Genomic DNA, 26,646 nt, shown 5'->3' on the forward strand with positions numbered 1-26,646 from the left:
ACTACCTACTACTACTACTACAACTACTACTACTACTACTACTACTACTACTACTTCTACTACTACAAGCAACAGCAGCAGTAGCAGTAGTAGTAGTAGTAGTAGTAGGAGGAGGAGGAGGAGCAGTAACAGCAGTAACGATAGTAGTAATAGTAGTAGTGGTAGTAGTAGTAGTAGAAGTAGTAGTAGTAGTCGTTGTAGTAGTAGTAGTAGTAGTAGTAGTAGTAGTAGTAGTAGTAGTAGTAGTAGTAGTAGTTGTTGTTGTTGTATTAGTAGTAGTAGTAGAAGTAGTAGTAGTAGTAGCAGTAGTAGAGGTAGTAGTAGTAGTAGTAGTAGTAGTAGTAGTAGTAGTAGTAGTAGTAGTAGTAGTAGTAGTAGTAGTAGTAGTAGTAATAGTAGTAGTAGTAGTAGTAGTAGCAGTAGTAGTAGTAGTAGTAGTAGAAGTAACAGCAGCAGCAACAACAACAGCAGCAGTAATAGTAGTAGCGTACAGAATATTTAAACATGTTACGCAAAATTTGATTGGCTGACTAACTCGGGATCTCTAGATAGCGAAACTTCTCTCCTCTTTTGTTTAATGCACTCTGCCTTTATTTACTGCACCGCTCTTTTTTTAATTGCACTCCGCTTTTATTTAGTTTTGCACTCCTTTCTTTTCTATCTCGTGGCCACGACATAGCTAAGTCGTGGCCACAAGATAGAAAAAAGAGGAGAGCAATTTTAAAAAAGAGAAGTGAATGTCACCTCTATGCCACCGTAGCTATCATTATATGGATGGTAATAACGACAGGGTTTTGATATGCTCGGAACCAGTCATGCTTAACATTTTTACTCGTACACGTGGACCGTTGTCATTGAAGAATGTATTCTCCTAGCAGAGTTGTCTTCGTGCTCGTGAATGTAACGAACCGCAGTGAGTGATTCAATATCTGAAATCTTCAGTTGAAGGATGAAATAGTAAGTTTGTTAAATCATCATAGATTCATTGTTCAAGTTACAGTATGTGCATGTAGCTTGAGAATCTGAATTTTTAATCACGGTGTTTAAGTAAATTGTTATTTACCACACATTTTCTTCTTTACAGTTTACTCCATTATAAAATACATTTTGGGATCCCAAATACTTACTCCATAGTGGAAAAATAATCGCCTGGGATCCCACACTTTGCATTCCCTTCACTCCCGTTATTATCTTATGATTTGCGCCATTCAGATGACGAATGTAAAATCAGAGGTAAGAGATTTCTTAATTTTACGAAATTATTCATTTCTTAAATTTGATTTAAATTTCTTTTAAGAAACGTGCTGTTTTCAATGCGATTTTATTGAGTATCGAACGTGGATAAAGTGAGTATCGAAAGTGGACAAACCTCGAAACCGTTGACCTACTTCTTTCAAATATTTAAACTAATCAGACTTGTTGAAATTTTATTTTCCTAATATCCCATGAAGTAAACAATACATAGATACTTATATGTACCTTAAATATGAACGTGTACGTGTGGTCGAAACGTGTGTGTGTGCTTGTATTTTGAACGTTATGAGGTCCTTCCGCACCTGAGGCTGCATTATGTTAGGACTGGAGTGTGTCCCAGACTTTTCATAATTAACTTGTCAAATAATGATGAGAAATTGGGTGAAATATTTGGGTTTTCTTTATGTACGAAATATTGACAAGTATATCAGTAGCGAGTATGCATTAACAACAAAGGGGTTACAATGCTGTTGACACAAGCCTTAGGCTGTATTTGCATTATTTATTATTTGTACCACAACGCTCATTAACGTGTGCATACTTGAATAGTGACTTCTCCAGATTGTAATTCAGCCAATTAGAAATAAAGACACATCGAACACTGACCAATTGGATTCATAACTGAGTTTCACGGGCCAGATGTTAGAGGGAAACAAGACAGTTAGCGTTTAGACTTGGAGGTGTACGGATCGAGAAAGATACGATCATGTAGCTATCAGACTGTATTTGTATAACCGAAAATATTAAGTATGTTAGACATTAAATTGGACTAGAAACTGATACATGGTGTTGTTGAATATTTTATCCTATATTATGCAGAGAAACCGATATAATAGAGAGGGACCGACTTGTCTCATGCGCGACACGAGAAAATGGTAGTTAATACAAATCTCGTCATCTTGGCAATTCGCGCATGACGAGATATCGAATGATAGGCTACATACCGGTAATTTTAGAGTAATGAACATTGTTAGTAACTATAGGTCGTCCATGAACTATGAACGATTACGGGACAAACTTACTGGAATGACACATGCTGTGAAGACTTGTGAATTATATCTGCAGTTTCCAGCTTTTAAGTTGAAATTGAAAGGTTTTCAATTTTGGAGTGGTCATGGGTTGCCGGGGGTAAGACGGAGTACCCGGAGGAAACCTCACTTGTCCGGTATTGTGGCCACCAACCAAACTCACAAGCTTTCGGGTACGGTTATTGAATCCTGGTTGCCGAGGTGAGAAGCGCGTGTATTATGCACTTCGCAAATCGGTCATCCCATGTGGTCGAAACGGCTTTCAAAAGATTGTATAAATGTCCCTACATGTACGTGTTGTTATAGATAACTCGGTGAACATTTATTTCCACTTACTGTATTTACATTAGACCAGATTTCACATAGGATACGCATAACACGTAAATATGTCTTTCGATTCAAATAAAGTAAAAAATAATTTGTCAATATGTGACTATTCACGCGAAACAAGTGCATAAACCAATAAAAAATGCTTGTAACGTAGGGATAAGTTGAGTATCGAATACGATCAATTGACGTTAGTACTGTTTGTTTATGATTTTTCGACATTTCCAGGTCGTTTTTCGGCTTACAATAAGAACAAAACGTATTACGTTACATAATAAGAAGTTGAATTTTGTCTGATTTAAATTCTGGAATGATATACGAGTATAGCTTCCTCCACCTCGTGTGTTTTATGAATGTTTTCACGATTCACGCCATTTTGTTTTCGATAATAGTAATTAGCATGTAAACCTACAACTTTATACCCATTTAACTCATTATATTGTTGGTGCTTTTACCGGAATTTATATATCGGGTTACATTATGCAGACGTTCCTTTCCTAAAGGCGCGGGGTTTAGGGATGGCTGGACAAGTCGACCGAGGGTTGAGCGTTATAGTTTACTGACATCATCGCAATCAAAGGACGGACATTCTTATTTAAATTAGTCCGTCATTCGTTCGTTCGTTCGTTTGCTGGATCATTCTTTCAAAGAACTCATCAGTCAGATGTTTCTTGATGTTCAAGATAAATATTGTTTGACATAACTCGTTCTTATTTTAAAAAGTGTTACTGGTAACGTAATCTTGTCACAACGCCTGTTATGGAGAAACAGGCGGAAAAAAATCAATGTGCTGTGCTAATGAATAAGGGTATCACGTTTAAACGTTTAAATGGTCGCGTTTCGTGTTTTGCTCAAAAACGTTTACCAAAACAGTAAACGTTTAAACGACAGTCAATATCACTATACTAAATATTGGTTTGCAAATAACGTCGCCGACTAGCCGTACGAAGTAGATCGATGACGAACTGCGAAGTCCGGGTACTTGCGGTAAATCCGGGCTACCGAATTCGGCAGTAATTTATTTCTTATTGGTTAGCGGATGGCATAGACATGAACGGAAAAACTAACGGAAAATCTTCGCTACTTTCCGAAAATCTTACAACTTGGCAACGAAACAGTGCATATGCCGCCATCTTGAAATATTTTAAGTGATTGATTAGCAAAGTAAAACACTGCGGTAGCATGTTGAAAAGAAATAGTTTAACCAAATTATATATTGATTTCGTTTTTGCTCGTTAACTGGTTTTTCATTTTCTGCGGTCAAACGATATGCACATTATATTTCATGTGCAAAGTACGTGCATTTTTTTCGGAGTGTCGTTTTCGGAAACAGTATTTTTCATCGATTTTACATTCTGTTTGACGTTCTTTAAATTGTTTTTATAGAATGACGAATACACATGTGGTGATACTGATGGTCTGTTTTATAATATTGTATGGTTTTAATATGACGTCATTGCGCGAATGGGATATGCACTGAATATTACTGCCCGTCATAATTACTATTTTCAGTTTGGAAATGCGATGTTACAGGTGCTTTTTAAACGGACATAGGGATACCGTTTAAACGGTAACGTTTCGTTTATTTCATTTCGTTTAAACGTTTAGAAAAATCTGTAAACGTGATACCCTTACTAATGAATAACAAGTTAATGTAAAAATAATAATCTTATGCACGAATGCCGTGTACAGTAAAGCAGATCGTCTTACGGTCGCCGCAAGGCGATGGGTGCAGAGGATTAAAGGCTAATAGCTTTAAATATTGTGTTTTACGGGAGCGCTGACCATTAATTTCGCCAGATATATTTACGAATAAAAGTAACGTTTGTATCATGTATTCTTATTTTACCCGCCGACCTGGTATTGTATTCAAAGATAAGATAAAATTTTGGCTGATAAATGAAACAAGCTTGCAAAAACTTAAAAAAGTGCATACAATAAGCACCTATATAACCAATCTGTCGCTAATAATAGCCTATGTTGTTGCGTTATACACACATATAGATCATGAATTCCGCACAAGTAATCGCAATCGCATATTACCAATAAGTTGATACCACACGATTGCGGACATAAAATATATAAATATTATAGTTTTCAGTGAATATTACAAATAACAATAACAATTACGAAGAAAATTGTTTGGACATTATAAATTTATGAAATATCTTGTCAAACAACACGAGAAAGGTCTTTTTAATTGAAAATCACTAGTTTGCGTTTTAAATTATAAACATGAATGTAAGTGCAACGCAGAAAAAAAAGTTACGTTTCCCATAACGTAAAATATTACTTTTCTAGTGTTACAATTTTGCGGAAACTTTATTTATGGGGGAAAAACATTGCAAAGTCTACCCGTATTTGACAATTGTGCCGTTTCTTTACGAAAGCGTCGCATCAAACGACCAAATAGAAACCATCAGTAAAATTACAACCTAAGTTTTATGATTTTATCCTTTTTTAAGTAACATAGTACGTGCTATTTATGATTATAAATAAATTAGAATTATATGGGGTTTAAACTCACCGGTACATGTGCTTAGAACACACTTTACTATTTATACATAAATGGGAATTTAAGTTTTTATATATTTAAGTAAGGTGTATTTGGGTCAAAATTTAGCTGCTGAACAAAAAACTCGTTTCTGAAACCGAAACTTGTGTTTGCAGTCCTGAGCAAGCGGTCAATGTCAGTTCGAAAAAAGACGATTGAAACGAACGTACCCTGGGTAATCTCAAGTGTAGTTCACGTAGTGTAGGTCATAATACACTAAATAGTTTCCCTATATAATTCAATGTAAAAGCGACAACTTTGAGCGAAAATAAATGCAACATTTTGCACATAGAGACCCCCATAACCATACCTTTTCTTAAAGGCCATTATAAGCGGAATCGATTTATGCAATAAAAAAGATATGTCATGCACAATGCAAGAAAGAACTTGACACAAATCAAAATCGACTGTTTTTGCAACTTTTTTTTCGGCCGTTTCTTAGTGGAATGTAACCTTTTCTAGTGCAATGGTTTACTATAGTCTTCACGTGTATCATATTTCAGGGATTCAGAATCATGCCCTCCCATCTTCTCCGCAAGATAACACCCGAATAATAGTAAAAAGTGTAAAACATGCCTTCCTGTCAACTATGATATTTTTTTAGAGAGTACAGCCCTACATGAAGCGATCATTTAGTGTATGGTAACCTGTAATGGAAATGGTGTCCGCCTTGCGACCGGGAGGTCACAGGTTCGATCCTCACTGTGAGAACGTTCTTTAAATCTCCTTCAAAGACACCAGGTACTTGTTCGAGGCCCAAGAAACATTCTCGATAGCGCTTTAAAAAGTAGTAAGTACTTTAAATGCTTAAATAAATAGGTTTAAACTAAGTATACTACAGAGTACACGGGGTACGGGACATATGCTAAAAAGTACCCCGGAGTATGGTCGTGTGCCTTTAAGCGTATTGGGCGTACCGGGATACATGGTAAGTACCCGTTTTTATGCTCCCCCCCCAAACAATTGAGGGGAGCATATAGTCGCCACTTCGTCTGTCCGTCCGTCCGTGTGTCCGTCCGTCCGTGCACATTTTTTGTCCGGGCTATTTCCCATCAATTAATGACCGGAATTCAATGAAACTTTATGGAAAGCTTAACTACGAAGAGGAGATGTGCATATTATCAGCCGGTTCTGGACGGATGATTTTTCACAGAGTTATGGCCCTTTGAAATTTTCCATTAACTGTACATATAGTGCAATTCTTGTCCGGGCTATTTCTCAGCAACTAATGACCGGAATTTAATGAAACTTTATGGGAAGCTTCACTACCAATAGGAGATGTGCATATTGTCAGGGGGTTCTGGTCGGATGAATTTTCACAGATTTATGGCCCTTTGAAATTTCCTATATAAACATTCTTGTCCCCCCAACTACGGTGCCCTCAAGAAATTTCCTTTTAAATGTATATATAGTGCAATATTGTGACAAAAAAAACCTTTGGGGAGCATCACCCGTCTCCGACGGTTTCTTGTTTTAAATAGTACCTGAGCCGACAGCGACTAATTTCGCCTCCCATGATTGGTAATTATCGGCTTAAGTACTAATTTAAAGTACCTCTTCTTGAAACTATACTACCAAGTACACGGGGTACGGAAATCGCACTTAAGTTCCCAGAGAATGTTGGATGCCTTGAAGCATATTTTTTGTACCCGGGCTATTTTGTAGTATACTTAGGACTACACGTGGTACTTAAAAAAATATCTGAGCCGATAACGACCAATTGAGCTGAATTTACGATATGATGAGTGTCATACGTGAGGGTATCAGTGGAAGGATAGTGGCTAAAGTCGTTTTATCTGTCAGTTTGCAAGGTTGCTAATAAACCGTGTCTAACCTAGATTATTGTCCCCTACCGGTGAAACCGGAGGGGGCTTATGGTTTTGTATCTGTCAGTCTGTCCGTCGCACTTTTCTGGATCCTGCGATAACTTTAAAAGTTCTTCATATTTTTCATGAAACTTAAAACATGGATAGATGGAAAAATGGAGATTGTGCACGTCATTTCATTTTGTTCCTACGTCAATAATTTTAGTTGCTATGGCAACAAATATTTAAAAAAAAATCTGACAATGGTGGAGTTTCACCGGTAGGGGACCATATTGCTTGGAAATCTCTTGTTGATATGTAATTCTCAGTTTAGCATCTCACAATTAATATAGCAATGGCAACCCAAGTTGTGTTAACTTCAAATGACCAATCATGGTTAAATGTCTGTATCCATAAATTAAATCCAAGATTATCTAATCAGAATTTAAGTACTCGGGTATTAACCAATTTAATTTACAACACGTCCGAGGCATGCACACGCATCTCGCCAACTGGCCGCATGAAGAGCATTAAGTACGCGTTTGTGAAAAACATATCCATTGAAGATTCGTTTTTCGATGATAACTATATCATCCAAAATACACCGGCCGACTGCATATCGTTAGGGCGAATTTCTGCATGTTATTTACTGTTATTTTCTTTGAATCCCTTTTCCAGTTGGTTAATGAGCTTTATGAATGGTCGGCCAGATGCTGCATCCTTGCGAAATATTTCCAATATAACGATTAACGACAGTAACAACACCATTTAAGACACTTGACGCAAAAGCTCTTGGCGAAATACATGATTGTATGCATGAAATTATCTTGTGTCATCTGTCATAAACTCACCACATTGTCTCGACGGGTCACAATCGTACTTTTCATTTAGTCATGTTCTAAATGTTCGCCTGGTAGTTACATGGTTCCAGCCAACTCCAACGTGTTAAGGGCAATATTTATTTGGGTTCAGCGTTATGCAGTTGTGTACACAGAGATCAAGGTTGTCACACATCATTAATAGAATTCGCCCACGTATATGTATCGTCAACGCATTTGACCTTTTTAGGGAAATTCAAAATTATTTATTAAAAACCATTGTTTTGTGCATCAACACTCGCAAACATTTCGTAAGTTTTCACCTGGCAGAGGCAGGCTGGCTAACTTGGCTTCTAAGATCGGCATCAGAACAATGCTTTCTTTTCCCATGAGCATTCAGGCTTTTAGACCTGCTACCCAGTGCTTTGTCGTGCGTGCAGATTAAGCAACCGTCTGTTTTCAATCTCAGCAAGTGACCTCTGATTGAGGACTTCCGGCGTGTTTTGCAAACTGTGGCAACAAGACGGCCTGTGCAGCCCAGTACATATGAGTATGTCTGATGGAGAACATGCACAATAGCCAAGTAATTACTTCAATTGGATTGTACACGCTTTCAGCTGGATGTGTTATACAGCTACTTAAAGGCACATGTTCCAGCCGCCAGTAAGCTGGACTTATGGTTTGACCCTTTGAATTCTTGTGCATCAAGATGAATCAAATTCAATCAACCGATAAGTTTGTGGCACTAGTAACGTCAGTCTTGTAGGGTCAAAAAAGCGCACGCCCTCCTTCATTTTGAAAGTGATGACCAGCTGAGAAAGTTGGATCAAACTTTTGAGTTCTTCTGTCAAGTTGAATGGGGGTTTGAGTTTTAGAAGGGCGCGAACAGGCTTCGTCTACTTTGTCATGACATAGACTTATGCACCCTGGTTAAGTATCCTAAATCAGGCTATGGTTTAAGTGATGTTATTGGTCACCGGTAAATCATATCAAACCTTGGCACTGGATCATGTGTTAGTTGGAGTAACGGTGGGACCTTCGGACTCCACCGCGTCGTCGACAATATTTCTTTGGGTTCCGCGTTATACACTTAGGTACATACATATCAAGGCAGTCAAATTCCAGAAAAAAATCTTCAAAATAATTCGCTCACATACATAAAGCGTCAACGCATTCAACCTTTTAAGGGAAATATGCATTTATATATTCAAATCGATGGTCGACAGGTCGTGTGCAGCACCACTTGCCAAACATTCGTGCGGTCCCATCTTGTACAGGCAGACCCTCGAACGTCTTCTTTGTGCAATGCGGAACATCAAGATGAAATGGGTTTGGTTAAATATGGAAGTGTCTATCAGAGCATTGGTGTTGTGGCTGCAAGTCTACAGTCCGCAACTTATTTCCGCCCGACTTAATGTTTACAAGGTTCATTTGATCACCTACTTGTGGTTGATATTATACAGACTCGCTCGAGCACGCCTATGCGAACATCGCTGCCATATTCCATGAACCGTAACAAGAGATGGTTTTTGAAAAGCCACATGTTTTCTATCATGATTAATATGGCCTGGGATAGACACAGGTTTAATTTACAGAGACTACGTTGTCTGGGGATATTTTTCTCATTTTGACTGGAAAACGTGGCCAGGTAAATGTTCACACGTTTCCAACGTAACTAATTGAGCAATCAGCATGGCATTTAGTACAATGGATAAATCATGTGGAGTTGACAACAAGCATTCGGCATTAGCTTCTACCCCTCATGACAAAAAAAAGTTCGTCGAAATTTTTTTTATACTTATATTATATAACAAGGTATGTGACTTAGACACTTAAATTGCTGATTTCGGCATACCAGCCAATTTCCGAAGCTCACTACTCCATCAATTTTCGACCGATTTACACAATTCTGGTATCAAACAACTCAGAAGACTTCATACTAAATGAATAAATCTTTTTGAAAATAACACAATAAACCAGAGATCTATACATTTTAATAAACGGAAAAAACCACACTCATTCATAATGATATAGATGCGTCATTTGGATCGGGTTCTTAATGTATTCATCCAAATAATTATATATAAATAACCAATAGGCATTTTTATACAAATCCAAGTTTATAAAAAAATAAATTTTCATTTTTACAAGGGATCTTTATTCAGCTCCCTATATACGTATATGAAACGTTTCTGATAGTCAGCCTTTCGTTTACTCATTTATTTTGATTACGCAATTTCTCTCTACAGCATTTATGATTGTAATAAAGTTTTACAAAGCAGTTTATTTTATTTTGAGGCTTTAACACTTCAAATTTTAGAAAATAGCCTGAAACATCATTACAAAAAATACGAGTTCACCCGCCTATTCCGCCAGCGTTGCGATCTGCTTGTCGGAGTTTTCCAATCACTATACCACGTGACTGTGTGGGCGGAGCGATCGATAATTTGGCGACTGGTCAATTGGCTGGTATGCAGAAATCAGCAATTCGAGTGTCAAAGTCACATACCTTGTTATATATATAAGTAAAATAAATATTTTCGACGAACTTTTTTGTCATGGGGGAAGTAGCTAATGCCGAGTGCCTGTGTAGTTGACTAAGGAATACGATCACAGTTTGTTCAGTTCAGGTTGAAATCAAAGTCACCGCACATATTGATTTCTTTTAATATTAACATTTCATAAGTAATAAGTAAGTAAGTGTTCATAAGTTAAACATCTGTATAATTAATTATGTCTTATTTGAAATTGTATTGACAGATTACAAGGGAAACAGTTTTAGCCATGATTCAATGGAACAAACATAACACCCATCACTTTGGACAACATAACCCTCATAAACACTGGGTATACAATTGGGTTGGTACGATGCCAATAATAACTGTAATGCCATGGATCGCAATCACACCAGTGTACATCTTCAGAAGATACCGGTATCAAGTCGTGCAAGGCTGGTTGAGTGGACTTTACCCCATTCTCGTGAACCGATGTGGATTGCACACAATTCAAACACACGCCTCAACAAGACTTGATGCACGACATTATAAGCACTATAGGAGCACTCGATATTTGCCACTAAAATTTGCAAATAACGTCGTATGCCAAATTAATTGTCGAAAAAAACAAGAACGTATATATCTTCCATCTTCATTACAAACTTTTAATTTAAATGGCCATAATATTCATTTTACTAGTGGTAAATCAAATGAATCGCCAAAGGACATTGTATGTGTTAACAGATCCATAACGAACATGCAAAACGAAAATCACAACCAGCAGGTGTCTACTTCGATAGTTGAGTTTGTACATAAAGAAACAGAAAATAACTCGCTCGCTGATCATATAACTGGCGAAAACCAATCCTCAGAAGATGGGACGCAAAAATGTGTACATGGACGTCGTAAATACTCGTCTATGTCAGATGAAAGATACTTAGAGGATGAAGAATATGTCGAACTGAATCTTACTGCATACACTGCAAATGATATCAATAATGTTCATTCATCAACAAAAAAAGTTGAAATTCTTAAACACGATAAAGAAAGCTCAGGAACTAAATTTACTGATAATAGAACTGCTTCCGGACTATACCATGAATCTAATTTGTCCATACAGCAAACAGAAGAGACTGACGAAACGAAATTGATAACTGAGCCTATATGTACGTCTTTGTTAAATACAGTCTCGACGCTGCATCTTCAAATTTTCAACAACGCAAACGACTCTGCGCGAATAAACTCATCGGGGCGTTATACACGACAAACAATTGTAGTTGGTGATAACAATAATTTACGTAAAAAGAAAAAGTCAATAAAGAACATCACTTGTAACGTAGTTCAAATACCACCACCAACAACTGTATTAATTAATGGTGATCATACGCTTAAAAAGAAAAAGCCAACTACAGATATCACTTGCAAAGTCATTCCACCCGCCCAAAAAGCGGAGTGGACGAAATTGTTATACCATGGTGCTACAGACCGCGTCTTGAATCCGCGAAATTTGTATTTGTGGATAATGCCGGCAACAAATGAGGTCTTTGTTGAAGAACTAAGACGAATTGTTGAAAAAACCGTGCTAGGAGAGCCGGTCCCCGCACAAGAAAGCATGCGTTTCGAACTGCTTAGGAGTTGCACGTACAGGACTTTTCCAAAAGATGGTAAACCTGACGTCAGAAAGTTAGCAGAGGCTGGTTTTTATTACGCTTCAAACAGTGATGAAGTGATATGCTACTGCTGTTATAAACGTATAAGTAATTGGAAAGCAGATGATGATCCCATGGCTATCCATCGGAGAATTTCACCGGAATGTCGTTTTTTTACTGATGCGGCGACCGTAAATGTAACAAAGGAATTTACAGCCCAAGTTGAATCAGAAATCATGGCCAAAATCCAAGGCGGGCGTCAAAGAAATACCACCACACAAAGTGCACAACTTCAAACCAGAAAAGATTCTCAAAGTGCAGGGAATATTGCAGATGCAGGTGTTTCTCTGCGCCAAAGTCAACCAGCACGAGCTCATGGGCAGTTTGCAATGGCCCACAGCGGTGAAACATCTTTACCCATGCACCAGCCGCCGGTTAACACGCGGGAATCTACGAAATATCTGTCCATGATGCCACAAATGGCGCGGAATGAAACCGCGCCACCAAACAGGTCGCATTTCCAGACAGGAGTGTTTGTGCCTCAGGACAATTTTAGGGTTCCTGTCATCGACACTAGAGCTGTGCAGCCATCCGACGACACCCCAGGTCAAGGTAGTATGAATTGATGTTTAGTCCATGTATAAACGAGAACGCATCTGTCCATGGACAGTTATAGGTTATCGCAGAGGTGTAGTGAAGACTGATCAAAATGCCGTCTTTCTGTCAACGGTCAATATGTATGCCACTTAATTATCAAATGAGTGATGTATGATATACGAAGTTTAGGAGGGTATATAGGAGTGACTTTGTCTGTCGGTCCGTTTTAAGTGTCGGCTCTCTAATTCAAGTTGTTTTCATCCGATTTTCACCAAACATGGTCAGATGTTGTATCTAGATGACACTAGGTCAAGGTCATGGTGACCCGAAATTGTAAAATGGTTTACGGATGATAACTCAAGAACGCTTATGCCTAGGATCATGAAACTTCATAGGTACATTGATCATGACTAGCAGATGACCCCTATCGAATTTGAGGTCACTAGGTCAAAGGTCAAGTTCACGGTGACCCGAAATAGTAAAATGGTTTCCGGATGATAACTGAAGAACGCTTATTCCTAGGATCATGAAACTTGATAGGTAGATTGATCATGACTTGCAGATGACCCCTATTGATTTTCAGGTCACTAGGTCAAAGGTCAAGGTCACGGTGACCCGAAATAGTAAAATGGTTTCCGGATGATAACTCAAGAACGCTTATGGCTAGGATCATGAAACTTCATAGGTACATTGATCATGACTGGCAGATGACCCCTATTGATTTTCAGGTCACTAGATCAAAGGTCAAGGTCACAGTGACAAAAAATATATTCACACAATGTCTGTCACTACAACGGAGAGCCCATATGGGGGGCATGCATGTTTTACAAACAGCCCTTGTTCGATTTACAATTGACAGAAAACGAATTGAAATAAAAAATCAATCGTATAGAAAACGATCATGAAATTGGAAAAAGTAATTGCAATCGATTCTTGGTCGTTTTAATTGTACTGTTTTCCTCGATACTGCGTCTGATTTGAATTAGTATAGTTTGACCTTCTTTTCGGCCGTAGTAATTGGAGTAAGGTTAAATAGACACCGGTTTGACCCGGCGTCGTCTATATAAAGGTCACAATATAAATAATTTTTCTATATAATTCAATGTCAAAGCGTCAACTTTAAGCGAAAATAAATGCAACATTTTGCACATAGAAACCTCCATAACCATACCTTTTCTGTAAGGTCATTCTAAGCTGAATCGATTTAAGCAAAAAAAATATGTCATGTTCAAACCAAGGAAGAACTTGACACAAATAAAAATCGACTGTTTTTGCACCTTAAATTTTCCGGCCATTTTCTAGTGGAATGGAACATTTTTTCAGTGCAAATTTATACTTTAGTCTCTAACATTATCATTTGTCAGGGATTTTGCAGTGAAACTTATTCTGTCCCTTTCAATATATCAATATGAATTTGTTAGAAAGTACAGCTTACATGAAACGATTATTTAGTATAATATAACCTATAAGACAACCTGAACTGTTAAAATCGCGAAAAATATGCACTTCTTATCATCAGTCATCTATCCTCAATGTGCATTCCGAATTTCAGATCGATCTTTCACGTAGAAATGCTTGAAAGTGTATTTTATAGTAACGCCTGATAAGACATCTGGCTTTCGCTGTCGGTGCTTTTATTTATAAAGGGTCTTCAAGAGAAAAAACATTAACTTATATAACAGAATACAGTAAATATATTGTAAACGTCTTACATGCTAAGTCGAAGAAAAAATATAAAATTATTAAAACGTGTTTGGGCTTCTGCCAGTGCAAATTTGTGCGTTTAGAGGTGTTTAAGACGAGTTTCTGTACATTTTAAAATTATTTTCACATGAAAAAGCATTTTTTCTTTAAAATTCGCAATACTCGTTAAATTCATGAAACAAAACTCATTTATTCCGAGAAACTAACAAGAACGCATAATAACCCGCGAAAAAAATGGTGGTTTTATGTAAACCTGTATCATAGGTCAGGGATTTAGCAGTGAGCACATATTCTTTCCCTTTCAATATCTCAAAGAGGTAAAGTCAGATCACCAGTCTAAAGTGTAAAACATGGCTTCGAGTAAAATATGATGTTTTTAAGAGAGTACAGCCCTACATGAAACGATTATTTAGTATAATATAACCTAAAAATGTACTTCCGTCGTAAAAAGTTATGGAAAAAGTCGTCTGCTTAACGCGAGTGGGCTAGGAAACTGTCATCAACGGCGTGCCCGACCTATATTTTCAATTGGTTACGCGACCCGTACCGTCGGAAAACGGCGTTGTGAATAGTATATTCTCAGATTTTAAAGCGCACGTGGTGACTGCTTCTTATAATATTCGGCTCTAAACAATGCGTCGATTCCTTGCATGTCTTGAAAAACAAATAACATGGTGGAGAAATGATTTCCACTGGCTTGCTTCTGTGGGATTGGTTTTAAAACAAAATAACTCATCATCATCCATGAATCCATGATTTGTCAAAAGACAATTAACTTGTATAAACAATAATTGACAATGTAAATTTATTATGACTTTATTATTTTGAATACGCATACTGAGATTTAACAATGTCAATAATAATGAGCCCACCTCATCCAGAAATATATGAAAGTCGTTTTTAAATTATCAAAAACTAATTGACAAATAGTTTTGAGCGAACAAACTGATTGTTTCAAAAAGCTTGTAGTGAAAACTAATTGGCATGGAATCTTATCTGTTGCCCTTGTGGTCAAAACTGGCCGCACCCCATGGGTCAAATAAATGAATTAATTTTTGAAAGCAAATAACAACAAGGTCACACAGGTTTAATAATTTGTATGTAATATTGTATTGCTTTATGGTATATTTGTTTCCAAATAATGCTCGCAGGATAAGGTGGTCACGTGTCTGGGTCTAATTTTTCATTGTTACATTTAGCTAATATAAACAGGTTCGGCGTCGGCTGGTATAGGCGTTTTCTATGAAAGGTTAAGTTGAATAGTGTTTGGAAAAAATGATATAAATAAGGTGCTAAATGCTAGCTGTGTGAGCTGTACTACAGGTAAATATCGTTTTATATTATATCAAATCCCGAATGATTTTCTGGATCTATATATAAGCAGAAAGTTCGTATTTGTTTTTGTGACTTGATAAGCCAACCATAGCAACGTTTACATGTCTTAAACTATTTTAGATACCGTCATTGACGAACATGTTCGAGAAACGCTTTTCCGCATAGAGGAGGTGTCAACGTCTGTAGCCACCTCATCAGCACGTGCAGAAACATCTCGTGCAACAAGTAATACTTAAATTGCCTCGAATGTCATGCAAACCTATAAACAATTTAATAAACATATAAATAATCCAACATTCAATGATACTGACATTACTATTGTCTTTATCCAAACAAGACACGGGATCATTACAGTTACTCGAATTTGAGCTGTTAATGTATATTGATTGATATTACTTTATTCGAGGACAAATATGCACGACTTTTGAACGTAACTATTGGATTTGGAAATATGAAACCAAACGATTATTAAAATACTTTCTTGTACTTTTTGGTAGTCTGCAAAACGTACCCCAGTTACATAAACAATGTTTTAATATACTACGATGTTTTTGGATTGATATGCCTTTTATCTAAAACAAGGTTAGATTGCAATATAAAAAGTAATACATAATGCGAAATAAGACAAACCAAAATACGAGCATGCGCTTTTCTATACCGATATCATTTTCTATAAGGCTTTTTTCAATTAAATTAATTGTTCCCATACTGTAAATATATTTATTCATATATATATATATATATATATATATATATATATATATATATATATATATATAGTGCTCCAGCTAGGCCTAAATCTAAATTTACATATGATTATTTATAAATCTCTTATTACATTGTAATTACTTTAATCCTCATTGTAGACATTATATTTGAATGGTTTAATAATAATGGGAATAATACAATTATTTATAACATATAAATTAACATGCAATAGAAAGCATTCCAGAAACACCCGCGCGCTCGTACGTGCCCTTTTCACAAAATACTGCGCGTCGAAAGTGCCCTTTTGACAAAATACGGCGCGTCGAAAGGACCCTTTTCCCTTTTGAATAATAAGACCCCTGCCATTTTCAAATCCTAGCTATATAATGTGTGCAACTTTCTGTTTCAAGCGGAACAGCCTGAAAGAAGTTTAGACTCTTTGATACGGTCAGATGCATCTGTGCTCGTTCAGGGCATGGGCTACGAGTTACCAATTGTCAGACGAGCGCTTACAAATCTACTTGAAAGAGGTCAGTTATTTAAATCGTCTTAAATAGTAGCATTATATATTTGTCGAATATAAATTTGAAGTTTAATCTCAAATCTAAAACAATAAATGAACATTACAAATAATAAAATGTGCTGGTTATAATAACTAAGGCAACTAAAGCTAACCTACTTGTATATATTTTACTGTCACCCCTGTTCGCTGAAGCCAATCCCGTATCAGAAGTCCACCTGATGCATATTCATACATATGTCTCGATATAAATACATTATCAATTTATCGCGGAAATAGTGACATACACAGACAATGCAATGGAAACGTTTGACTCGTTGAACATTTTGATAATCAACATTATTAAATTAATTGACATTAACATAAACTATACCAACACAAAACACATGTTATTAGCCATTGTTGGTACTCTCAAACTATATACATGACCGTGAACTTCTAGGATATTCTCACGTGGAAGAGTAATAATGTTGTATATTATGCATTATGATTAAAATTGGTGTGGTCTATTTTTCATTGGCTGGTAACTAGACGTCAACATGCGTCGATATTTTATGATTCTGTCTATTTGGTTTAGCGGTTAGATTAAGAGATGTGTGCTTAATGATGTCTAAATTTTAAGTCATTATGGTAAACTGTGCATTCAGAGTTGCGATGTCATTTGAAACTCCATTTTTACCATCGTGGTCATGGATTAATAAATTAAAGTCATACTTATGAATCAAAACAATGTTTTAATGAATTTTTAGCTCATCTATTTTTTGAAAAAAAAAATGAGCTATTGTCATCACCTTGGCGTCGGCGTCGGCGTCCGGTTAAGTTTTGCGTTTAGGTCCACTTTTCTCAGAAAGTATCAATGCTATTGCATTCAAACTTGGTACACTTACTTACTATCGTGAGGGGACTGGGCAGGCAAAGTTAGATAACTCTGGCGTGCATTTTGACTGAATTGTGTGCCCTTTTTATACTAAGAAAATTGAAAATTTTGGTTAAGTTTTTTGTTTAGGTCCATTTTATTCCTTAAGTATCAAAGCTATTGCTTTCATACTTGCAGCACTTACTAACTATCATAAGGGGACTGTGCAGGCAAAGTAATGTAACTCTGACTGGCATTTTGACAGAATTATGTGCCCTTTTTATACTTAGAAATTTGAAAATTTGGTTATGTTATGTGTTTAGGTCCACTTTATTCCTACAGTATCAAAGCTATTGCTTTCATACTTGCAACACTTATTAACTATCTTAAGGGGACTGTGCAGGCAAAGTTATGTAACTCTGACTGGCATTTGGACGGAATTATGTGCCCTTTATACTTAGAAAATTGAAAGTTTGGTTAAGTTTTGTGTTTTGGTCCACTTTACCCCTAAAGTATCATAGATATTGCTTTCATACTTGGAACACTCGCAAACTATTATAAGGGTACAGTAAAAGGACAAGTTGCATAACTCTGGATGTCATTTTTACGGAATTATGGCCCTTTTTTTACTTAGTAACTTTGAATATATGGTTAAATTTTGTGTTTCAATCCACTTTACTTCTTAAGTATCAAGGCTATTGCTTTCAAACTTCAAATACTTTCATGCTATCATGAGGTTACTGTACCTGGCAAGTTGAATTTTACCTTGACCTTTGAATGACCTTGACTCTCAAGGTCAAATTATTAAATTTTGCTAAAATTGCCATAACTTCTTTATTTATGATTACATTTGATTGATACTTTGACAAAACTACTCTTACCTGACATACCACAATAGACTCCACCCAAACCATCGCCCGTGCCCCCCCCCCTCCCCCCCGAATCCCCCCCATATTATTAAATTTTTTTTAAGATCATCTCACAAATGACCACCACACCCTCACACTATACCCCCCACCCCCACCCCACCCCTCCCCATTTTTTTTTTAAACGGTTAAAAAACAAAACTATTTATTTTGATCATTTTATGTTTGAAATACCGTCCAACCATCGCACCCAAAAATCTCCCCACCCCCCCCCCTCCCCCATCCCGAATCCCCCCCCTATTTTTTTATTTTAAAGATCATCTCACAAATTACCACCACACCCTCACACTATACCCCCCCACCTCACCCCCCCCCCCATTTTTTTTTAACGGTTAAACAACCCTAATATTTATTTTTATTATTTTATGTTTGAAATACCGTCCAACCATCGCAACCAAGAATCCCCCCACCCCCACGACCCCACCCCCCCCCCCCCCCGATTTTTTTTCCTTTTTTTTGCATTTTTGGAAGATAATGTCATAAATGTCCACACCCCCACACAATGCACCCCTCTTCACTCCACCCCTCCCTCCTTTGTGATTGTTAATGAGAGTCCCTTCACCTTTAAAAAGAAAATAGATGAGCGGTCTGCACCCGCAAGGCGGTGCTCTTGTTATTTATTATATTAATTATACACACTCTTTTAATATTGTTTCATTGCACAGGTCAGACACGTCCAGACGCACAGGAAATAATGAACGAAATATTCCTAATAGAAGATGGAACTACTAATTAATATTTTGAAATAATCGCCATGATTGATGATTCAGACACGTCCAGACGCACAGGAAATAATGAACGAAATATTCAAAATAGAAGATGGAACTACTAATTAATATTTTGAAATATTCGCCATGATTGATGATGCAGACACGTCTAGACGCACAGGAAATAATGAACAAAATCTTCCAAATAGAAGATGGAACTACTAATTAATATTTTGAAATAATCGCCATGATTGATGATGCCGTTTCTTTGTGTTGTTTAATATGTTTTCTGCTTTTAATTGTGTAATATGTACATGCATATGATGTTGATTGCAGACATTTGCAATTCTATTAAAACGATGTCATACATTTATGTCAGAATGTATTCCTGTATTGAAACAATCAAATGCAAATTTCAGATAGTGATACTAAAGTACTTTTTTATTTTTATTTATTTTGTTTTCGTTTATAGTTGTGCTTGATGTATATGTTCATTAGGTATTTTGTCATTTGGCACAGTTATGGTGTCAATGATTTTTTTTATCCTTTAGTTATTATCCCCCGCCATAGGCGGAGGGCTATTGTTTTGGCGTTGTCCGTGCGTCCGTCTTTCCGTCCGTTCGTCCGGCACTTTTGTGTCCGGAGCCATATCTTGGAAGTGCTTAGGCGGATTTCATTGAAACATGTTATGAGTATATATATATGGATAAAAGGATAATGCACGCCAAATTACATTGTACACCATCAGTTAATACTGGAGTTATGGCCTTTTGTATCTTGAAAAAATGCTTTTTGTGTCCGGAGCCATATCTTGGAAGTGCTTTGGCGGATTTCATTGAAACTTGGTATGAGTATACATATGGACAAGAGGATGATGCACGCCAAATGGCATTGTACACCATCTGTTAATAAGGGAGTTATGGCCCTTGGTATCTCGAAAAAAAATGCTTTTTTGAGTGTCAAATATAACACTTTTGTGTCCAGAAAGCATATTGGCGGTGGATATCAATTCAACGAATTTGCTTGTTTTAATTTCACTTATGTTTAAATGTCTGATATATTGCGAGTGAAGTCGTGATACCCATCAGTATTAATGCACGATGACCTTTTTGAATGAACTGTGTAAGCATATTTCATGAACAATATATATGTTGTATACGCTATGTTTTGTATCGGGTGCATCTAATTAGTTTATGGTAAGATGTATTGTCAGTGAGAAGATCGCTTTTTATGTCTGCAAAATTGGAAAGTTAACGCACAGAAAATCAGCACATGTATGTTTTCAATAATTGCAAAATTAGCATGAGCATTTTGTCTTGAGCACCCATAAGATTCATTTAAAGTCGACAGCGCTATTTACCAATTATTAATTTACTTAATTTAGTAATACACAATCTATAAACATGTTTAAATATTGTCAAACTTGTTTAGATAAGTCCTTAAACAGAAATAACGCATCACCAACGCAACGACATACGGAATATTTTAATTATTTCATAATACATGTTATGATTTTTTATAAATACAAATTTTGTAAACATAGCTCATGTATCGCCGGTAAAATGCAATAATTTACAGATCATTAATATTTGTACTTTTCTTAAAACACGAATATGTTCAAGATATCTGTAAGCATATTGACCATTGCTTACTACAAGTCAAAAACAGGAATATATGATAGGCTAAACTTTCTAAATGAACAAGCGTGCCTTTTTTATCAGCAATCAAGCTTAAAATAATTGTTTGTTGTGTAATTGTCCCATTGTCCCCGACCATTGGTGTGCATTTAACATTTTGTAAACGCAATTATTGTGTGAATATTGCAATTTACATTTACTCCACTCGTCTCTCACAATTACATAAATATGTTTTATTTCCTTACCTAATATATTTTTCCCCACAATTATGGCAATATATTTTAGTGTCGCACCTCCTTTGCTCTGACTTGTGTCATTTGCAAATAACAAGAATGCCGCAGATACCGTGTCATAGAATAATATAAATTAAACCATGTTGCCTAACCGTTAACCGTTCAATAGTGGAAGGGATGACATGTTAAAGCAATTTCAATTTGCATTCATTTCTATCACAATCATATTTTCGCCTTTGAGAAGAACATGAGCGTGACAAGAAAACCATTGTACATAGAGTTTAAACTTTTGTTCACATTGTACTGTGTTATATATCGAATGTTTTATGTAATGGGGTGCTTGAACATTTGCGGAATTATAATGTGTGTTTTTTAAATCACAATTTGGCTTCTTACTTAAGTCAAAAAAAGTACGCTTGGTATCACAAAGGAATATGTCTTTGTGATATTTATGCGTGTTCCAATTTCATCGTACAAAAACAATGCAATATATTTCATGCAAGCGAAAAAACAACACGCCATCTTATGGTGAACAATCTCTGTTAACGAGTGTTCTTTGTATAATAATATTCATGTATTATGTAGATAATATTCATATTAACATGTCAAATTATAAATAGACAAGAACAAAAGCCGATTAAAAAAGAATTACCCATAGATGATACTGGTAGTTTCATCATTAACATTTCTATTTTATTGTAGCATGCCGTTATCCACAATACAATTAGCACCCGATTATAGTGACTAGCACTAATGAATAGAGTTTCAATTTGATAACTGTATTAAAACCAAAGACAATTGTTTCTAACGAATGCAAAATATATCGTTCGGTCTAGTAGTTATGCTCCATAATTCCATGAATCGGTCAGATAAAACAATAAAAAAGTGACGACTTTGTAAATATTTAATAAAATTGAAATAATAGTAGACACTCGCCTTTCAATGGCAACACATGTGATGATAAGTGTGTTTACTACAGTAGCTCAAGACACATAAGATATAGAGGGACTAAGGCGCTTGAATGAGATTACAAGGAATTAGTGTTTGGAGCAGGCAGTAATCACAAGCTTTCACTATAGACTTACTGCCCCTGACACCTGTTTTTGAGGAAACAAACACATTAACTGTAGAACTCAACCCAGGTATCACACGAACGCAATTGTTTAATTTTTTTAGCACATAGGTGCCTGATGGCAACATGTGCCAATCGTATATAATGCTTGTTAAAACTAAACAATCTGCACGACACATATGTTTGAAAGTTGACATTTAGTGTGACCTTGGCTTTAGAGTTATTTGTTCTGTCTGTTCATTTATTTCCTTCTTTCCATTGTATAACCCGTTAAAAAAAGGGGCGCCTTATAGGAACATCAACGGTGGGCATGAGTGCGGCGTCCAAACGAACGATGTCCGCTCATTATGTAAAACGGATTTAAATCATTTTTAGCTCGGCTATTTTCGGAGTAAAAACCTGTGATATTGTCATAGCCAGCTCGTCGTCCGCCGTCCGCGTCGTGCTAAAACGTTAAAACTTTGTTAAGGTTTTGAACATTGGATCTAAAGTCAAAGTGCTTCAACCTACAACTTTGAAACTTCATATATAGCTGCACCTTGATGAGTTCTACATGCCAGACCCATTTTGGGGTCACTAGGTTAAAGGTCAAGGTCAATGTGACCTTAAAAAAATCTGACAAGCTTGCATTTATTCAAAACTGCAGCCGAGCGAGCCAAGATATGCGGTGCTGTTGTTATAATTTGTGATAATGATTAATGGTCATTATATATCAGCCTAGTTCGATAACCAGCCAGATCGGCTGAAGTACTTCTAATTTATGACACTTAAGATACCAAAAGTGATTAAGTTAAACTTGTCCGCTCTCTAACCGAAACAGTTTAAATCGGATCACTATGAAGCGTGGTGACAGTTTTAGCTCGGCTATGTTCGGAGAAAACCCGAGGTATTGTCATAGCCAGCTCGTTGTCCGCCGTGCTAAAACTTTAATACTGGCTCTAAAATCAAAGTGTTTCCACCTACAACTTTATATGTAGATGCACCTTGATGAGTTCTACACGCCTCATCCATTTTTGGGTAACTAGGTCAAAGGTCAAGGTCACTGTGACCTCTCATATAAAACTTTAACATAGGCTCTAAAATCAAAGTGCTTCCACCTACAGGCTACATCTTCGAAACTTCATATGTAGATGCAGCTTCAGTTCTACACGCCACACCCATTTTGGGGTCACTAGGTCAAATGTCAAGGTTTCTGTGACCTCTTATATAAAACTTCAATATAGGCTGTAAAATCAAAGTGCTTTTCTTCTGACAAGCTTTCATTTATTTAAAACTGCAACCGCAGCCGAGCGTTGGCACCCGCTATGCGTTGCTCTTGTTGTGGTGATATACTAGTAATCTCTACGAAGTTGAATAAACAACAAAATTGCATGAAGCTCTCTTGAATTAAATCCTTTAAATTATAGAAAACAATAGCCAAATAATACTCGTCCACCCTCCAACTCAATTAGGATTATTGTTTTTATAATCAAACGTGACTAGATTGTTTGTAGACATAAAATCTCGGCCCATTACAATTACAGTCAGATCATCTGGAGCTTCTCCTAATTATGGACCGTGAATAATTTGAAATTTCCAAAATTAATCTCCTTGTTTAAATTAAATACTATTCCTACAATCACCAAACTTGATAAATGAAACACGGACCTTTAAACGGGCATATTTTATGACAAGTTTGAATTCTTGTTTTCTTGATGTTCATCCCTTTATGTACCTAAACGTAAAATACGAATTTGTATTAAAAAACAATATCACAAAGTATTTACACGGAAATTATAAGCAACCATAACAACAATTGTAAATCAACCATAAATATTTTCCATCTGAGTTTCATCTTGTTTCGCTCTCATATCCGCTATCAAATACAACCAAAATTAAGTGATAATTTTATAAACTTTACATTCTCACAAATATTTCTAGGAATAGGTCTGAGAGCGTCCACAATCTCTTTCTTGTCCTAACATATTGACTGTTTTGAATGCATTATGATTTTTAAGGGCATTGCACGTACAATAAGGCAGGGATTATCAGCATACGCTAAGAGCCCTAGCCTACTATTCAAGTCATAAACAATTATCAATGCAATTGTTACCGACAAATGACAAAAAACATGTCTTCATTGTACTGTATCGTTTTAACTTTTAACTATTTAAAACGTTTTCGGAATCCCAATGATAAAAACCACTTTTCCTTTTTGAAGATACAGCAACTTCGATGTAAGTACACTATTTATTGTTAATTTTGTGTTAATCATTAGTTCTCATGTGAAATTATGCAAGTTAAACAATACCTTTAATCATTAATAATGATTCATTTGTTTTGTGGTATTGTTTGCACATTGTTTTAATTGAGGCACCAAGTGTATTAAAACCAAAACTAGTTTAAACACAAAAACAGATCGATGGCCTTAAGCGCTAAACTGAGTTCACGGTAATTGTATATCACCTGATGACCTAGTGTTTAACCACATTTCATCCTGATTCAAACGTGGCCTTTATATTGTCAAGATGAATGAGTTCTGGAGTGGTACCAAGAATTTGATTGGACATGACATAGTTTTTAGGCACGCATGACCCATATTCAGAATTAATAAAGGTATTATTAACATACACATTCTGACAAAATTTCATCGATATTGAATCATACATATGGCGTCTTGAGTACTAACAAAGTGTGAACTAAGATATTACATTGTGATCTTCTTTTTGAACTAGGCCTAGATATTATTTAGATAAACATTCAGACCATGTGTCATCAATTTTTATGGAAACATTAGGCCTCTATAATTGTACTTTATCATATATGAATATTTTCACATCTTTATATTCTTAATAATGTTTTATGTTGTTCTAACAGTCTTACCATTTACAAGATATATTTGAACGTTAAATATTTGGCAGGATCCACAAATATGAGTACTGCGCATATAAATAGTTCACTAGCAGGCGACGGCTTCTTTCTCCTACTCAATATCTTCCTTTTGTGCAACATGATGATGGTGGTGTTTTCAAAATTGTGTATATCAAAACAAGAAAGCTTATACATTGAATTCCCCTTGACGAGCATTTTAGTTGGAATGTCCCATCTGTTCGTCATGAATTTTGAGCTCTTCTTTGCGAAAATTATTTGTAATTTTGATGAGGAAACATCGTATGACAATAAAATTTGGACCAATGCGTATGAAAACAGAACAGACAATCTTATTGATCAGACAGGTAATTCAAAAAATGCAACCTCATATATTGATAATGAGACGAATGATGATAAAAGTATGTCCGGAAATAACGATAATTTGTCAAGTCATAATGGAAGAACGATGGGTGATAAAAATGCGACCAATGATGAAAAACAATATCAAGAAAGCGATGAATCAACAGAATTGTTTTTACATACAGAATCCTTCAGTAAAACTGGGGTGTATGAAAGTGAAGAAACCCGGGAAGCTGTCTCTGTAGTTCTATCTAAGACGGAAGAACGTTTGCAAGAATCAAGTCATATGTATAACCATGTTCCGACTGCATATGATAAAAGGCGTTTGCTGTGCGAAAAGTGTCATATAATGAACTGTGAAATGAAAAGCGAAGTCAAATTTTCTGGAAAGTCGGATCAGGAGGTATTTCCCGTTGAAGAGGTTTACGGGAAATGTTTACTAACGGAAACCACCGAAATCCATGGATTAACAGAGAATAAAGCACTTTCGTCAAAATTACCAAGCATTGGGCCCTTCAAGGAAATGAATTTATACGCATATTTGAAAACGCCAAATTTACGTTGCTTTGTTTACAAGGACTTACCAACTCCAACGGCTATGTCATTGTATCAATATAACAAGTTGTGTAAACACAATAAAATAGAGCCGAGAAACAATATTGCTGCAAATGACCATGTCCATGCAATACACAACGTATTGAACGATTTTAAAACCGAGACTAAACTTTTAGAACGAATGTCAGTAGAGCAAGAAGTTAAGCAAATTATTAACCACGTAGGCTGTACATGCGCACATAGCCCACGAGAATTATTCCTCTTACCCCTAATGCGTGGAGAAGAGGTAGATGACCCAGTCGAACAGCTGAAGCGGATTATTGACAAAACCGTGAGAGGTGAACCGGTCCCCGCTCAAGAAAGTATGCGCTTTGAACTTCTTAGGATTTGCACGTATAGGACGTTTCCAAAAGATGGCAAACCCGATGTCAGGAAATATGCTGAGGCTGGCTTTTACTACGCATCGAACAGTGATGAAGTAATTTGCTATTGCTGTTATAAACGTATAAGCAACTGGAAAGCAGACGATGATCCGATCGCTGTCCATCGCAATATCTCACCAACATGTCGGTTTCATATCGACAATTCGACCGTCAATGTAGCAAAGGATGTAACAGCACACGTCGAGACAGAAATCATGGCACAAATTTAAGGCG

General features: G+C 36.4%; 1 protein-coding gene across 2 annotated transcripts; it reads left to right on the forward strand.

Annotated features, from left to right (window-relative positions):
- The first annotated feature begins 774 nt into the window (after nt 1–774).
- LOC127836142 (uncharacterized) lies at nt 775–22,077 on the forward strand. 2 transcript variants are annotated; one of them, XM_052362570.1, is made up of 5 exons: nt 775–957; nt 10,547–12,542; nt 15,687–15,791; nt 16,685–16,804; nt 19,242–22,077. In XM_052362570.1, the coding sequence occupies exons 2-5, from the start codon at nt 10,571–10,573 to the stop codon at nt 19,310–19,312; spliced, it is 2,268 nt and encodes a 755-aa protein (XP_052218530.1). In that variant the 5' UTR covers nt 775–957; nt 10,547–10,570; the 3' UTR covers nt 19,313–22,077. The 2 variants fall into 2 exon arrangements, with proteins under 2 accessions (XP_052218530.1, XP_052218529.1); XM_052362569.1 differs by lacking the exon at nt 775–957 and adding an exon at nt 1,141–1,233.
- Nucleotides 22,078–26,646: the final 4,569 nt, after the last annotated feature.

This window comes from Dreissena polymorpha, chromosome 6 (genome assembly GCF_020536995.1).
Source record: "Dreissena polymorpha isolate Duluth1 chromosome 6, UMN_Dpol_1.0, whole genome shotgun sequence".
NCBI classification, from domain to species: domain Eukaryota; kingdom Metazoa; phylum Mollusca; class Bivalvia; order Myida; family Dreissenidae; genus Dreissena; species Dreissena polymorpha.